Source organism: Drosophila bipectinata, chromosome XR (assembly GCF_030179905.1).
Source record: "Drosophila bipectinata strain 14024-0381.07 chromosome XR, DbipHiC1v2, whole genome shotgun sequence".
In the NCBI taxonomy this organism is placed as follows: Eukaryota; Metazoa; Arthropoda; class Insecta; order Diptera; family Drosophilidae; genus Drosophila; species Drosophila bipectinata.
In genome coordinates this window covers 11213551-11232190 of record NC_091735.1, presented here as the reverse complement: position 1 = coordinate 11232190, position 18640 = coordinate 11213551, and the positions used below count along the sequence as shown (strand labels likewise).

The following is an 18640-nucleotide window of genomic DNA, read 5'->3' as shown; positions in this document are numbered from 1 at the left end:
AAAAATATGATAGAAACTATTGAACACAATTGGACATGTTGTCAGAAATGTTTATAGTTCAATAGAAAAAGAAATTGCTGAAGAGATGAGATCTCCGCTATGAGATGTTTGGGATAATGACATAATGATACAGTGTCGGCTTGACCCTTATGAAAACGCCAATTTCTGACATATCACGGAGATGCACTCACATCCTTTTTTGCAAGGACACACTCCCAAAAGAGCAGCAATATCAGGCAACAAAACACATCCGTTTTGTGAAACGCAGTCGACAATTATTTGCGACATGAGCAAACCAATTGTTTCGCGCCCCTTTGCAGTGTCCAGTGTCCTTTCCGATTGTCCTGTGTGCGTGCAGAAAGGTACGATAGTCCCGGGGCCAGGACGCCCTCCCTCCCCACTGGCAGTTTATTTGTGTGTGTAATTGTTTGCCATTTGCAGAGATTGTGGTTTTCAGCAGTGCACGGTGATATGCGGGATATCGTTCCGCAACGGGTCAATAGACGGAGCAAAGTTTCGGGCGCAGTTACATTTATTAAATACCTCTAAATATTTCTTATAGGTACGAACAAAAAAAACGTTGTATATAATAAAAATTACAACAAAATGGGAAATACATAAAATCACTTAGAGCTAAATAAAAAAAAAAGCATGTGTATTTGCAATTGTACATGTTATTTTTTAGGTAGATAGGAAAAAGGACTTTAGACTAAAACAATTGTTACCCATGCGTCCATGGAGTGATGGAAGATGAGTGCGATCTTTAGATATTTGGAAACATTTGTTTCGAATACTTTTCTTAACTGGTTTAAAATATGAAGAAATAAATTTAGCTTTCAATTAAATCAGATGACTTCAACCTAGGATCTCGCAAAGTACCCCAAACTCGTATGGGTTTTACAGATCTAGGATATCTAAGTTTTTGAATCCTTGCACGATATTCCTGTTTCATCATCCCTGGGAAAACGTGGTTGTATAAGTATGTACATAAAACGAGACCGGATAAAGTTGCCTTCCTACACCGCCTTGGTGTCTTGGAGCTCCTCCTGAATAAATCCCAGGTTCTCGATTCCCCGTTCGACCGGCTCGGAGATAGTCGTACGTGGAGAATCGGCATGCTCGAGAGACTCGTGTATCACATTGGCAATGATGCCGTTCATTTGACCTTTGGCCTCGCTGGCCAGAGCCAAAGCTTCGATGGCGTTGATGTTGCCATTCGGATCCTTCACGGAAGCCCGCTCCGCGTCCGATCGGGCTAGTCTTCGTCTCTGCTTCAACTGGAAACGGTACATCCATCTGAAAGGAATTACAAAATAAAAATTAGTTTAATTCATACATATTTATACTCTTGCAGAGGGTGTTATGATTTTGGTCAAAAGTGTGTAAAAGTTTCCTATAGCTGCCATATAACTGATTGATCGGAAATGCTGTTACTTTAGTGTTTTTGGAGTGAGAAAGGTCGAATTTTGCAAAATAATACGACATACTGAATTTCATAAGGATCGGCCGACTATATCCTATAGCTGCCATCAGGGCCGTAGCTAGAGCCTCGGAGGCCCTGGGGCAACAAGTAAATTTGGGGCCCCCTATACGGAAGTCTTTTGCCCCGGCGGGGCCCCTTCCCTTCGGGGGCCCTGGGGCACCGCTCCACCTGCCCCATGCTAGCTACGGCCCTGGCTGCCATATAACTGAACGATCGGAAATGACCCAACTTTCGTTTTTTTGAAGATAGAAAGCTCGAGCTTAGTACAGATTATATTTTATAGCTATAGTTAATCCGACCTTTAAAATTTCATAACGATCGGCCGCCTATATCTTACAGCTGCCATATGATCTGTCGGACGATCTGAACTGAACGATCGGAAATGGTTTTTGGTAGAAATATCAACTTTGGTATTTTTGAAGATAGATGCTTGGGACTTATTTTTATACCCTTGCAGAGGGTATTATAATTTTGGTCAAAAGTGTGCAACGCAGTGAAGGAGACATCTCCGACCCTATAAAGTATATATATTCTTGATCAGGATCACCTCCTGAGTTGATATGAGCATGTCCGTCTGTCCGTCTGTCCGTCTGTCCGTCTGTCTGTCCGTCTGTCTGTCCGTCTGTCTGTTTCTACGCGAACTAGTCTCTCAGTTTTAAAGCTATCGTCTTGAAACTTTGCACACACCCTTCTTTCCTTTGCACGCAGTATATAAGTCGGAACGGCCTGGATCGGCCGACTATATCCTATAGCTGCCATATAACTGATTGATCGGAAATGGTATAACTTCGGTGTTTTTAGAGTTAGAGAGTTCAAATTTGATATGAGAGCTATTTTTGGCCAAACATTACGTCATGCCGAATCATAAGGATCGGCCAACTATATCCTATAGCTGCCATATAACTGAACGATCGGAAATGACCCAACTTTCGTGTTTTTGAAGATAGAAAGCTGGAATTTAATACAGATTCTAGTTTTGGTCAGTTAATCCAACCTACCAAATTTCATAAGGATCGGCCGACTATATCTCATAGCTGCCATATAACTGAACGATCGGAAATGACCCAACTTTCGTGTTTTTGATGATAGAAAGCTGGCACTTGGTACACATTCTATTTTTGGTCAGTTAATCCGATCTACCAAGTTTCATAACGATCGGTTGACTATATCTTATAGCTGACATATAACTGTACGATCGGAAATGGTTTTTGGTAGAAATATCAACTTTGGTATTTTTGAAGATAGAAGCTTGGGACTTTTTTTTTAGATTTTTTATTGTAATTAATTGGTTTTATTATGATGTAATCATAAGGATCGGCCAACTATATCCGATGTTTGCGATATATATCCGGTTTTAGCTGCAAGGGTATATCAACTTCGGCTCCGCCCGAAGTTAGCTTTGCTTTCTTGTTAGATTTTGTATTGTAAAAAATTGGATTATATATTCCTATTGCCATAAGGATCGGCCAACTATATCCGATGTTTGCGATATATATCCGGTTTTAACTGCAAGGGTATATAAACTTCGTCTCCGCCCGAAGTTAGCTTTCCTTTCTTGTTTATAATGAATTACATAAGAATGTTTTGTCCAAGAGACTAAATGTATTTATGTACATATTTATGTACATATTTTTATACCCTTGCAGAGGGTATTATAATTTTGGTCAAAAGTGTGCAACGCAGTGAAGGGGACATATCCGACCCTATAAAGTATATATATTCTTGATCAGGATCACCTCCTGAGTTGATATGAGCATGTCCGTCTGTCCGTCTATCTGTCCGTCTGTCTGTCCGTCTGTCTGTCCGTCTGTCTGTCCGTCTGTCTGTCCGTCTGTCTGTTTCTACGCGAACTAGTCTCTCAGTTTTAAAGCTATCGTCTTGAAACTTTGCACACACCCTTCTTTCCTTTGCACGCAGTATATAAGTCGGAACGGCCTGGATCGGCCGACTATATCCTATAGCTGCCATATAACTGATTGATCGGAAATGGTATAACTTCGGTGTTTTTAGAGTTAGAGAGTTCAAATTTGATATGAGAGCTATTTTTGGCCAAACATTACGTCATGCCGAATCATAAGGATCGGCCAACTATATCCTATAGCTGCCATATAACTGAACGATCGGAAATGACCCAACTTTCGTGTTTTTGAAGATAGAAAGCTGGAATTTAATACAGATTCTATTTTTGGTCAGTTGATCCTACCTACCAAATTTCATTAGGATCGGCCGACTATATCCCATAGCTGCCATATAACTGAACGATCGGAAATGGTATTTGGTAGAAATATCAACTTTCGTATTTTTGAAGATAGAAGTTTGGGACTTTTTTTAAATTTTTTATTGTAATAAATTGGGTTATATATTCCTATTCCCATAAGGATCGGCCAACTATATCCGATGTTTGCGATATATAACCGGTTTTAACTGCAAGGGTATATAAACTTCGGCTCCACCCGAAGTTAGCTTTCCTTTCTTGTTGTACATATTTTTGTACAAAATATGATGTACATATTTTTTGGTATTTAATTAAAGGGGGTTTGAACTTGAAAGGGTTCTTAAGTTCCCACAACTTAAGGGGGGACATCTGAGTAGAATTTTGAAAAAATCGAAATTTTTTTTTTTCGCCTAAAAATTTCTTTAGGGTCTTAAAAATGACATATCAAAAGATAGAGTCCGGCAAAAGTGTCTAAGTGTCGAAATTTTTCATTCTGCGTACTTAAAACTTTAAACGCGTTTTTCTCGAAACCGCTTTTTTTGAGTTGGCCGAACACATAACTCGAACAACTCTTAACCTATCGATCTAAAATTTCGACAGTATACTCAGAATACCCATGTCTATCGACACACGTAGGATTTTTTTATTTTTCTTACTTTTTTTTTTATCAACAATTTTGTGACGTTTTTTGTTCGTGAAAATTGAACATTTTGTTCAATCACTCACTATTTTGCAAAAATTCAATATATCGAAATCTTACGTGTGTCGATAGCCGTTGAGATACAGAAACTAACCAAACTTGATTTTTTGTTCTAGATCAAAAATTAAGGACGTTAGGTGTTCGGCCATCGACCCCCTTTAAAAAAATAGGGCCTACGAATAAGGGCTGCAGGGCCGCCATTTCGTTTTCGATTTATTAAAAAAAAATTTTATTGTGTACTTTAAATATAATATGGTAAAACTTCATTTACAAATTTTCGATTAGCTGTTTTGATTTGATCAGATGTCAAAGTTTTTTAAGGGGCTATTGCACTTAATCTTTTTCAAGACAATTATTATTTACTTAAGTAAAAGCTATTTTAAAGCTGATAATACCATGTCGACCATGTAAAATTATTTTTAAAATTATTATTTTTTATTATTATTATACTTTATTATTATTTTTAAAATTATTATTTAAAAATATTTCTTTGAAAAAACTAAGCTTTGCGGTGATCTCGTTTTAGTCAGTTTGGAAAAGCCAATTTCAAAATATGTTATGGATTATTTTATAGAATAGATAAATGCAGGTAATGATCAAAGGGTTTTAAAATATTTCCAATTTCGACAAAATGGCTTATTTTCGGGATTTGAAAGGAAATTCAAAATTTTACAAGGAGATACTTATGAACGAGGATACTTATGTATATATGTACAATGTAGATTAGAATAAGATAAAATACAAATTTAGATTTTTATAAAATCATAACTGCGTAAAACGTTTAAGACGATGACACACAATTTTGGTATCTTTGTAAATATTGTTTCCAACAAGTACCTTTTTGACAAAAAAAATTTTTTTTTAATACGCCTAGTTGGCCCAATTTAACTTTATTTCCCCTATTACTTACAGGAAGATGATCACAGAGAACATGGTAAGACCACCGCCGAGGAGGAAAAAGGCGCCGGGCAGAACGCGGAGGGTGGCCGCGTAGAGGGTGGTGTACATGGGGGCGAAGACCATCGGCATTAGCGCCTCGGCGACACCGAAGAGGGAGTTCACCTTTCCCAGCTCGTCCTTGGAGACCAGCTTGGTGGCGATAGAGCGCATAGCGATGAATGCAGTACCGTTGAAGATCTCCACCAGGCCGCCAAGGTACATGTGCCACGGTAGGGTGGCAAAGGCATATACGAACGAGGAGAGGATCTTGGAGGTGCTCGAGAGGACACCTACCAGGGCGTCGTCGATGTTCAGCTTATGGGAGAGTACGCCGACGCAGAAGATGACTCCAATCAAGCCGGTGAACATCGCATAGGTGGAGAAGAAACTGAACTCTACCTCCGACCAATTGAAGCGGAACCGGGTGAACAGGTACGTTACAGCCATCTCTCCGTGAAGTGGTCCAATTATCACCATCACCACGATCATCAGCAAAATCACTCGCTTGCGTCGCTGGTTCTCGCCCTTTTGGAACGCCACACGGAACGTTTGCACCACGTGCTCCTTGTCGAAAAAGTCTGCCAGCAGGCTTTTTTGCTCCACACTCTTTTCTGGCCGAGCCACCGGTTCCTCCAGGAAAAAGAATCCGTACACAAAAGCGATCACGTAGAAGGCGGCCGAAATGGAAAAGACACCGTAGAATCCAATTTGCCTGCAAAGACAAGGGTAATAGAAAAACAAGAAGGGAAAGCTAACTTCGTTCGGAACCGAAGTTGATATACTCTTGCAGTTCAAACCGGATATATATCTCAAACATCGGATATAGTTGGTCGATCCTTATGAAAATATCATAATAAAACCAATTAATTACGATAAAAAATCTAAAAAAAAGTCCCAAGCTTCTATCTTCAAAAATACCAAAGTTGGTATTTGTACCAACTTTCTATAGGATATTTCTATAGGATATAGTCGGATAATCCCGTCCGTTCCTACTTATATACTGCGTGCGAAGGAAAGAAGGGTGTGTGCAAAGTTTCAAGTCTATAGCTTTAAAACTGAGAGAAACAGACATAGTCTATAGCTAGTTTGCGTAGAAACAGACAGACAGACGAACATGCTCATATCAACTCAGGAGGGGATTTTGAACCTTTCCTTTACTAAGCTGGATAAAGTTATAATACCCTCTGCAAGGGTATAAGGCTTTAAGAAACAATCAATTTCAAATATGTATTTCATTTATATTTTTAACATATTCTGTAGTCGACTTTCACCTGAGTGACGAATGGTGATGGTTAATTTTGTTATTGCATACTTTTAGGCAGAAATTCTTTATAAACAAGCACAGAAAAATAACGTAAAAAGATTGAATTACTGGGCAACTCAAAAGCACATCGTAGGAATACGATTTTGTCACGTTTTTATACCCTTGCAGAGGGTATTATAATTTTGTCCAAAAGTGTGCAACGCAGTGAAGGAGACATCTCCGACCCTATAAAGTATATATATTCTTGATCAGGATCACCTCCTGAGTTGATATGAGCATGTCCGTCTGTCCGTCTGTCCGTCTGTCTGTCTGTCCGTCTGTCTGTTTCTACGCAAACTAGTCTCTCAGTTTTAAAGCTATCGTCTTGAAACTTCGCACACACCCTTCTTTCCTTTGCACGCAGTATATAAGTCGGAACGGCCCGGATCGGCCGACTATATCCTATAGCTGCCATATAACTGATTGATCGGAAATGGTATAACTTTGGTATTTTTAGAGTTAGAGAGTTCAAATTTTAGGTGAGAGCTATTTTTGGCAAAATAATACGACATGCCAAATTTCATAAGGATCGGCCGACTATATCCTATAGCTGTCATATAACTGAACGATCGGAAATGACCCAACTTTCGTGTTTTTGAAGATAGAAAGCTGGAATTTAGTACAGACTCTATTTTTGGTCAGTTGATCCAACCTACCAAATTTCATTAGGATCGGCCGACTATATCCTATAGCTGCCATATAACTGAACGATCGGAAATGGTATTTGGTAGAAATATCAACTTTCGTATTTTTGAAGATAGAAGCTTGGGACTTTTTTTAGATTTTGTATTGTAATAAATTGGATTATATATTCCTATTCCCATAAGGATCGGCCAACTATATCCGATGTTTGCGATATATATCCGGTTTTAACTGCAAGGGTATATAAACTTCGGCTCCGCCCGAAGTTAGCTTTCCTTTCTTGTTTTTATTTTCTTTTTGTTAGTTAATCATGTTGAACGTCGAATTTTAAACAGTCTTCAAAATGTAATGAAGTAATTGCTTCCACATATAAAACAAGGATTCGAGGGACTCACTTGAGGAGCACTCCGGAGAAGGCCATGCCAATGGGAACGCCCACCGAGAAGCAGACGTTGAGGATGCCAATCCGCAGGGTGCGTTCCTCCTCCGTGGTGATGTCCGCTATGTAGCTAAAGACGCCCATCAGCATGGTGAACCAGCCGCCGCTGAGGGACGGGAAGATGGCCTCCGTGAGAGCGGCGGCCTCCATGGGCGCGTTCTCGAAGTAGACGCACAGCATAAGCCCCACTACTCCTAGGAATTCTCCCACTACTGGGATCAGGATGCACGGCTTTCGACGGCGATGGCGGTCGCTCCAGGAACCCCAAAAGAGGATCAGCAGGCAGGGGAACAGCGACTGGATCACCGTTTTCCAGGCCGCCATTCGTGCCACCATCTGTTGCACGGTTTCCTCCTCTCTGGTGAGAAGATAAAATAAATTAATGAATAAATTAAAGTTTAAGGCAACAAATGTATTAAGAGGCAATTCATTTTTTAATTAAAAACTTATCGAACCATTTTTATACAAACTTAAAGTAAATATTTTATTTCAAAAGAAAAATATATTTTCTAGACTTTTAGGCATTGTAAACTTTGTTTTTTGATGCTTATTTTATGTATGTATTGATGCTTGTTTTTATGCTTCGTCAAAACAAATCAATTTCGAAATTTCTATCAATTTATTTTTAAAAAACTACTGAAATGCAATCAAAATAATCAAACAAATTATAAACAAATCTTTTTTTCTTTTATTTCAAAGGGGAATTTTTACTTTATTTCCGTTTTCAAAAATATGACAGTTTAATGAAATATTTATACTTTCAGCAAATTTGTTTCTTTAGGAAAATGCGTTATGACCCTTTATCCATTAAAATATTATTATACAGTAAGGTGCATTGCTTTAAAATAAAAAGTTTTAAATATATAAAGTGAGAAAAAATAAAAATAGAAAAAAAAATACATAGAGAGAAGTCTTCAAGTCTTGGGCAGAGTTAAATATCCTTCAAGATATCATGATTCTGAGGAAAGTTACTGTTTCATCTTAAAAATTCCGAAAGTTGTAAAAGTTTATCTAGTTTGATTAAATGAAAGCTATCGGGGGGAAAAAAACAAGAGATACACTTTTGTTCAATTTCTCTGATGGGGCTATATGAAAAATTGTCGGCCTATCTGAGACGCATCAAGTTAAAGACGAATTTATGTAACATCTCAATGTCTCGATAGTTTTAAAACTGAGAAACTTAATCGTTGTCTAATATTCGGTCATATGTACCTATAATAATCTGGGAGGTAATCCTGACCAATAAGATTTCAACTATATAAACTCGAAGATTTATCTGGCATTTTTACCAGAAATCCCTATTTCTCTCCCTTGTATTCAAGGGATCCATAACTATGAATTAAAGATTTCATTTTAAATTATTTATTCTTACAGTGTGTAGTTAGCAGTTTGGCGGCGGGTCAGTGCATCGCACACCTCACCTCCATAGGCCATGTTCACCCGACAGGCCTTCTCGAGATTGAGATTTTGAGTGGCCAGGTTGGAGAGAACGCTGGGCATGATGTAGGCGGCCAGGATGGGTTCCACGGTGATGTTGTTGGCCACCAGACGGATTTTCTCCCGCCAGGAACGCTTCGTGGTCGTCGTTGTCGCATTACCATTCGTATTTTCATTCGATGAAGGAATTTTCTCGTGGCTGACGGTCTGTGTGTGCGTATTCGCTGATGTGGTCGGAGGACTCTCGGGCGTCTGGTTCACCGTGTACTTGCCGTACTCGGGGTTGCCCAGGCTGCCGTCCTTGGGAGACATGGTACTGGCGTGGGGGCGGCAATCTACGAAACAGGTAAAGCTCTAATAAATATAAATCAGTGAAGGTTTATGTAATTCTGGAATATGGTGTTCGTTCATAATCTTAATAGTTACATTTTTTTAATCAGCACGTACCAAACACAAATTTTGCTACATTTTAGTGTTAAATTAAACGAAAACCTAGAGACCATCTTAAATAGCGTTTTGGCGTTCTCACAACATAGATTTTGTCAAGTAGGCTTCAGAAAAACAGCGTATGAAAAACTTAACAAAAAAAAAATGTAAAAAGTATAAAATTGTGTTTTTATACCCTTGCAGAGGGTATTATAATTTTGGTCAAAAGTGTGCAACGCAGTGAAGGAGACATCTCCGACCCTATAAAGTATATATATTATTGATTATTAGTCCGTCTGTCTGTCCGTCTGTCTGTTTCTACGCAAACTAGTCTCTCAGTTTTAAAGCTATCGTCTTGAAACTTTGCACACACCCTTCTTTCCTTTGCACGCAGTATATAAGTCGGAACGGCCTGGATCGGCCGACTATATCCTATAGCTGCCATATAACTGATTGATCGGAAATGGTATAACTTTGGTGTTTTTAAAGTTAGAGAGTTCAAATTTTAGGTGAGAGCTATTTTTGGCAAAATAATACGACATGCTAAATTTCGTAAGGATCGGCCGACTATATCCTATAGCTGCCATATAACTGAACGATCGGAAATGACCCAACTTTCGTGTTTTTGAAGATAGAAAGCTGGAACTTGGTACAGATTATATATTTGGTCAGTTGATCCGACCTACCAAATTTCATTAGGATCGGTCGACTATATCCTATAGCTGCCATATAACTGAACGATCGGAAATGGTATTTGGTAGAAATATCAACTTTCGTATTTTTGAAGATAGAAGTTTGGGACTTTTTTTAGATTTTGTATTGTAATAAATTGGATTATATATTCCTATTCCCATAAGGATCGGCCAACTATATCCGATGTTTGCTATATATATCGGGTTTAACTGCAAGGGTATATCAACTTCGGCTCCGCCCGAAGTTAGCTTTGCTTTCTTGTTTTTTTTAATATTTATATAGCAGTCAACACCATCAATATACCATTAGATATTTTACGACGTTTCATTATCATGTCATTTCCCCTTAAAAATTTTATGTAATAAACTCATAGGAGAAGTGTTAGAAGTGAAATAAGAAATACCTCGGAAAGGTTTGAAATCTGAGTGATAATACTAATCGCATATTCTTCCAAATTCAATTGACTTTGATGACAGTGTGCAGTGTTTGTTGGGCGAAGAATTGAGCAAGAGTGGCTTCGGCCTTACTCACTTCTGTCATTGCCTACTCGTAGCGTCCGGTGGTATCATCTTTCTTGAGGGGGGCCCGTTATCTGGCATCCGGCTACTTGCTACTTTGTTAATGACACCCCTATTGGTTATACCCACAAGGGATCCCCCCGTGCAGGCATCCGCTTGAGGGTCGTTAACGAAGCTTGTCGTGGAACATCGCGGATCTGATGTTTTTGTGTCAGGGCAATTCAATTACAAAATGTAATTAGTGGAACTCCGATCTCTACAAGCGAAATCTCCCGGCTCCGAGAGCTCTATCTCTGTGAAGCTCTTGATGAATTGGCATTGGAAATTTTAAAAGTTAGCTGCTTTCATTCGATGTCGTCTTTGTTGGAATTTCTCTTCTTTGTAGCTTTTAATTGTTTTGGCAAGTGCATGGGTTGTTGTTCGCGGAAAGTGTTTACACAATTGCCACACCGAGGTGGCCTAAAGCCGTGTTTGGCCGGCAGTCTGCTCTCCCCCAAAACAACTTCACGTGCCAAGCACATTAACCTTATCATGCCAATGTGGTGTAAGTTTTGTTTTGTTTTTAAATTTAAGCAACAATCGCGAAGTGATTGCAAAAACATATTATGGACCGTTGATTCATTCTACCTTCTATAGAGTGTGTTGAATTCTTTCCCGTGAGATAAAATAGAATGGCTCTTATCAGAAAAGCCAAAACACATTGCGTTGTTTTTACAACTTTCTTGACAGACTTGATTTCTTACAGCCTAAGTAAGAATGCTTAAATTTTATTTGTATACCCTTTCAGAGGTGATTGTAAATTTGTCCCAAGGTATGAAACGCAGTATAGGAGACAACTCCGACTCTATAAAGTTAATATATTCTTGATCAGGATCACATCCTGAATTGATATGAGCATGTCCGTCTGTCTCTCCATCTGTCTGTTTCTACGCAAACTAGTCTCTCAGTTTTGAAACTATGGACTTAAAACTTCCTTTGCACGCAGTATATAAGCCGGAACGGCCGGGATCCGCCGACTATATCCTATAGCTGCCATATAACTGATTGGGCGGTAATGGTATAACTATAACTGGTGTTTTTAGAATTAGAGCTTTCAAAATTTACATGAGAGCTATTTTTGGCAAAATAATAGGACGTCTCAAATTTCAAAAGGATCGGCCAACTATGTCCTATAGCTGCCATATAACTGATTGATCGGAAATGCTATAACTTTGGTGTTTTTAGAGTTAGAGAATTTTTGCATGAATGCTATTTTTGCCAAAATAATACGACATACCACTTTTCGTAAGGATCGGCCGACTATATCCTATATGTGCTATATAACTGAACGATCGAAAATGGTATTTGGTAGAAATACCAACTTTGGTATTTTTGAAGATAGACTTGTGACTTTTTATACCCTTGCAGAGGGTATTATAATTTTGGTCAAAAGTGTGCAACGCAGTGAAGGAGACATCTCCGACCCTATAAAGTATATATATTCTTGATCAGGATCACCTCCTGAGTTGATATGAGCATGTCCGTCTGTCCGTCTGTCCGTCTGTCTGTCTGTTTCTACGCGAACTAGTCTCTCAGTTTTAAAGCTATCGTCTTGAAACTTTGCACACACCCTTCTTTCCTTTGCACGCAGTATATAAGTCGGAGCGGCCCGGATCGGCCGACTATATCCTATAGCTGCCATATAACTGATTGATCGGAAATGGTATAACTTTGGTGTTTTTAGAGTTAGAGAGTTCAAATTTGACATGAGAGCTATTTTTGGCAAAATATTACGACATGCCAAATTTCATAAGGATCGGCCGACTATATCCTATAGCTGCCATATAACTGAACGATCGGAAATGACCCAACTTTCGTGTTTTTGAAGATAGAAAGCTGGAATTTAATACAGATTCTAGTTTTGGTCAGTTAATCCAACCTACCAAATTTCATAAGGATCGGCCGACTATATCTCATAGCTGCCATATAACTGAACGATCGGAAATGACCCAACTTTCGTGTTTTTGATGATAGAAAGCTGGCACTTGGTACACATTCTATTTTTGGTCAGTTAATCCGATCTACCAAGTTTCATAACGATCGGTTGACTATATCTTATAGCTGACATACAACTGTACGATCGGAAATGGTTTTTGGTAGAAATATCAACTTTCGTATTTTCGAAGATAGAAGTTTGGGACTTTTTTTTAGATTTTGTATTGTAATAAATTGGATTATATATTCCTATTCAGATAAGGATCGGCCAACTATATCCGATGTTTGCGATATATATCCGGTTTTAACTGCAAGGGTATATAAACTTCGGCTCCGCCCGAAGTTAGCTTTCCTTTCTTGTTTTTTTAATTTTTTTATGGTAATAAATTGGTTATATTATGATATTCTCAAAAGGGCCCAACTATATCCGATGTTTGTGATATATATCCGGTTTTGCAAAGGTATATCAACTTCGGCCCCGCCCGAAGACAGACTTACATGCTCATATCAACAAAGGAGGTGATCCTAATCAAGACTATATTTGTATACTATTTAGGGACGAAGACGTATTAGGGACGTATCCTTTACTGCGTTGCACACTTTTGACGAAAATTATAATAATAATTATAATACCCTCTGCAAGGGTATTAAAATAGTAAACACTTACCAACTGGTAATCAAATTGTCAGTGAATTGTGGAATTATATTTTTTTTTGGTCTAATTATTCAAAGTTTAAAATTAATTATACAAGTTTCATTGTTTATTGCAATATAAGAAGAGTAATTCCACGAATGACAAATTAACAAATTACTTAAATAATTTAACAAATTTATTTTTTATTTTTAACTAAGCTAAAACTAAATTAAATAAAGAAGTGGTATTTTTAATTTTTTATTCACTAAAAAAAAAACTATTATTAATATTGGTTTTAGTGCCATTTAAAAGGTTAAAATATTTTTTTGGGATGTACATAAGTTAGTCAATTTTATTAAATATGTAACCTTGAATGGACTTCATGAGTTCATGGACTGAGTTCATCCATAATTTGTAATTTTTAGTAGGTATTCATAATAGTGTTGATAATAATGAGGTTTTTTTGTTTCATTTTTATCTATACGTTCTTCATACTTTATATTTATTCTTTATATTTATGTAATTAAATTAAGTAAAAGAAAATCAATCATATTATTAATATTTATAGAACTTGTGGTTTTTCCATTGCCTATATAGTGCTCTTATTGATTGTTGGCTTTTTCGTTAAAACACTATCCAAGGTCGTTAAAAGAACGAAATTTCGGCAAAACTAACTGGCCTTCATTCGGAATCAAGTATATGGCGACCTATAAAGTGCATCAGTAACCGTTTTAATCTTCAACTTCCGCCAACCGATGACGCGGTCGAATCTACTGGCCAAAATACAAACTACGAAATGCAAAGTAGCAAACAAACAACAAACAAAATGTCTGTACACCACTCAGTAATTAAAAGCAACCATTTAAAAGCGATCCACACACAAATTCCACACCAGCCCCCCTTCGAGGGTCCACTGTACCTTACTTTTAAATAGTTTATTGTCTCAGGCATTGTTTAGGTTTAAATTGCAAATCTCGTTTGCTTTTACTTCAATTGCCTTTAATTGTACCAGAAAAGCATTTAGGATTCACGTTTTCAACTAAATGATATAGGTTTCACTGCGAAAAATTACTCTCCGCTACTGGAATATTCAGGTTAATGCAACTGTTTAGGCTTAAAGAGAAATCAATAAAATGATAGGTTCTACGAGATTTCATCAGAAAGCTTCGGACTTAAAAACTTAAGTTATAATTAACGTGGTACACTACTATAAAAGCCAGAGTCGAACTTTTTGAGCACTGTGATTCACCTCCGAAGAAGACTTTGACATTGAAATTTTACTAAGAAAAACCTTCAGCAAACTTGCAGTTTTGGCCAAATAGTAGTCTGCCCAAATCACCCACGCAGACTTCATCAAAGAAGTCGGAAGAAAAGGCGTAAAACAAAGCCCCAAGAGCTATTAAGGTCAGTTAGGCCGGTCATAAGTCACGTCAAGTTAACATATAGTCACTAGACTTGGCTACCAAACACAGTGTGGCATACTAAATAGCCGATTCGATGGTTATGGATACGTACAACTCCAGGAAGCAGCATATTTGATTATCCAAACGAAGAATACTTGACGGCCATAGGCGTGTTGAAAAAAGTAAACAAGACTTCTTTCGTAACAGGTTGCTACCTTTCAACAAACTTTTACAGACAAATGGTATTTTTGTATGTAACATAATTCCTAGAGGCTTCCTTATATACAACTTCTTAATTTTCTTGGTATATATAGCTTGCTTGAAATATTTATCGAAATAATAAACACATTCTGCTTGGCTAAGCTTAAAATCAACCAATTTAAAGTTTTTAGGACAAGATGGTAAACCCATAATGTTTTTTTTTTATTGTCATACAATTGTGACAAAGTACCGGCTATCTCATCCCTTGCCTAGTGGAGCTAATTTAATAAACACGGGAATACGTTATGACAAGATCTAAAGGTCGTTTACGAGTAAATTTTATGTAAGATTGGATAATTCTAATACAAAATTTAATGTAATTACTGTCAAATATTTCGTCCCGGGGCGCCCATTGGCTGTTATTAAATTTGAAACCTTCCATTTGATTATTTTCCGACTGTTTTCATTTCCGGCTGTCGGACAAAACTTTTCACACAAGCGTATCGGAACGATAGCGGTCCAAATTACTCATTTACTACATATATTAATTGCATGTCTAAGCCAGATACAATTATATATACGATTTTGCGAATACAAAGATACAGCTGTGCGAAGTCTGGCGGTGATACAAAGTTCTGTTTTGGCCAGATTCTAAATTGGGAATAATTTAATGCAATTAGCTGCCGAAAAAAAGAAAAAGACTCTTCTTCCCGATTGTTATCGTATTTAGGCGCCATTTATTGTTCGCGCATTACAATTCAACTACGACAGTAACTTTTATTTTCATTTTTATCTAGGGCGATGTGCGGAAGTTCCGGCAACTGAGGACACACTCTCAAGCTGTCAACAATCAAAACAAAACCTGATAAAAACAAGGCATAGCGATAGAGTCGATGAAAATAATGATAAACGAGCCACTAATTTTGGACAATCAAAACAACAGCCAAAACTGTGTATCTCATTTAAAATTGCGACACAACGGAGTGAGGAATAAATTAAACGCGAGAGTGGTTCAAATTGTGTCCGTCAATAATTATAATTAATTTAGCTTGGCAAATCACTCCGGGAATCACCGCCGAAATTTTTACGGAATTGTACCCAAAGTGGATTTCATTGTTAAATATAAACAAATAGAATAAAGTGCATTATTTAAATGGTTTGTTATATTTAATAGTCGGTTGACTAGCCTCCACACATACATATACATACATATGTACGTATGTAATTTTGTTATGCATGTGGAATTAAATAATAATAAGCCTAAAAGTTACGCTAGCTGGAAGTTACAGCTGTTTCATAGATTCTGTAGACACTTGTGTATTTTTTTTCTAAGCAATTTGTAATGTATTTTGAAACTATTTTGGTTTTTCCACTTTTTTATAGCCGGGTCTTGTATAGTGTACAGTACAAGGGTATATTGTGTTCGTTGAAATGTACGTAACGGGGAAAAAATGTCATTTTTAGAAAAAAATATAAAGTGTGTAATAGGACTATTAGATAATCAAAGCTAATATATGTTGTAAGTAGACTCCTATAATAGCCAATAGTACAAGTTTCTAAAAAGATTTTAAGCCAAACCAATTTGAAAAGTTATTGAAATGTTTAAATGGGTGCTTTTTTTGGCTTAAATGCTTATTTGCTTAGTGTTATTTTTGCGGAAATTGGACTATAGCAGTCGTGTTTTAAAATTGAAGCCCTAAAGCCTCTTTCTAAACTTTATTTCGAAAGTTTGAATAAAATATTAAAAAATTTGTGTGTTTATAAATTAATATAAATTAATTAATTATGTGTTTCGTTTTCTCTAGCCTTAGCCACTTAAAATGGTGGAAAGGGATAGACTTACCCCAAAAAGATGAAGAGGGGGATGTCGGCGCAAACGAATTTCATGAAAGCGCAGATTTGATTTAATTTACATGCATGTCTTTAATAAAATTAGTATGAAAAAAAATAAAATAAAATATAAGCATCACAGACACACACACAGGAGGAAATCATTTACGTCTGTATAATCGCCAAGGGAAGAACTATAAGTACACTGAGGAAAATTACCTGAGACTCGCGGTTAGAATTCCTTGCAGTCGGCTTGGTTCCTTTTCGTCTACTTTCCGCTTCTTTTTTTCAATTTTTCTTATATATTTTCTTTATTTTTTGACTGGTTTTCTATTGGCCTACACACCGACTGGCATGGCTACAGGTGCAGCTGCCTCACTTTTAGGAATCGAATTAAACTTACAGCGTACAACACAACGGTACTGCGGGAAAAATAACTGCGCTTTATGTGTTTATTGAAACGCAGCTTTTTACTTAACTAGCTATGTGCTTTCGGACTGTAAACCATCAGCGTTGAGCTGAACTCAGCGACTAAATTGTCGCATTGAATTTGATGAATGCCGCTAGGCAGCCGCCGCACGGTAAATTCGCGGCTACTGCGGCTTCTGTTGCTGCCTCGGTCGACGCTGCTTCCAGATAGAGTTACCTATATAGGTGTGCATAGATGTGTGTGTTGGTATGCGCGTGGGCGCGCGCTGTGATCGCTGCCGGCCCGCTAAGCTGAGAAAACACTGAAACTGAAAAATGCGCTACAGGTGGAAATACCGCAACAGGAGGTAGAGGTACCATCACAAGTCCTACAGCTGTCACGAGTCAATTGTTTCAGCTATGGATACCCGATACTTGAGTTTTAGAGTTGATCGGCACGTGGAACTCATTCCTATTGCCTACTTTGCCTACTTGACTTGAGGAAAGGTTCGAAGTTTATTCAAATAATAAGTGAAATTGAAATTAAACTTGAATTATTTAAACTTGTTATTATTAAATTATTATTATTAAATTAAACTTGAAGAAGAATTCAGTATATTTTAAATATTTTTTGTCTAGGCTTCGACATTGGAACACTTTTTACGGCGACCCGAGTGACAGAATCGTTTAAAACCAAGGAATTTATTTTTAAAAAGAGTTACATTTTATGTAAGTATTAGTAGTAGTAGTTTATAAAAAACAACTCTCTAAAACCCTTAAGAAGTGTATTGTACATAAATATCCCGCAAATATTTATTTTTATTTCCATTTCCATATAATTATTTCCATATAATAGTTCTTGCAAAAATGACTTTATAATCATATATTCAAAACTTATTATTATTTTACTATTTTTTTTTTTTTTTTTTTTTTGATTTTTTATTATTATTTTATTATTATTTTACTTTTTTAAATCGATAACGTATATTTCTTACAACTTAACTTTAACTTACCTCATATCCGCTGTTTTCTTTTATTTTGAAAGTTTTGCAAATACTTATAACACATAAAACGGCTGGAGGTAAGACTTAATAGTCTCTAATTAATATTTAAGATTAACCTTTTTAATTACTCTGTTAACTATTCGGTTAATAGACAAAGACAATATACATAAAACATAGCCCCAGACAGTAATCTTGTTTGGAAGAAGTTATAAAACCCACATTTTAAAGCTAAGACTTTTATAATATTTATACTTTTCCATATTTTGAATTTACAAAATCTGAGTTGATGAATCTGAACCATTCTTTAGCATCAGACACAGTACCATAATACCTTTTTATGTTATTGAGATATATAAACAAATATCAAAGGATAAAATTCAATGTAATATGT

At 36.9% G+C, this 18640-nt stretch overlaps 1 protein-coding gene across 3 annotated transcripts; it reads right to left on the bottom strand.

Annotated features, from left to right (window-relative positions):
* Positions 1-514: 514 nt before the first annotated feature.
* On the bottom strand, positions 515-17384 carry LOC108134392 (probable peptidoglycan muropeptide transporter SLC46). 3 transcript variants are annotated; one of them, XM_017254678.2, is made up of 5 exons: positions 17057-17384; positions 9094-9512; positions 7678-8079; positions 5309-6049; positions 515-1296 (listed from the first exon to the last, which is right to left on the bottom strand). In XM_017254678.2, the coding sequence occupies exons 2-5, from the start codon at positions 9468-9470 to the stop codon at positions 1017-1019; spliced, it is 1800 nt and encodes a 599-aa protein (XP_017110167.2). In that variant the 5' UTR covers positions 9471-9512; positions 17057-17384; the 3' UTR covers positions 515-1016. The 3 variants fall into 3 exon arrangements, with proteins under 3 accessions (XP_017110167.2, XP_017110166.2, XP_070132410.1); XM_017254677.3 differs by having other exon boundaries at positions 9094-9493; XM_070276309.1 differs by lacking the exons at positions 9094-9512; positions 17057-17384 and adding an exon at positions 8177-8194.
* Positions 17385-18640: the final 1256 nt, after the last annotated feature.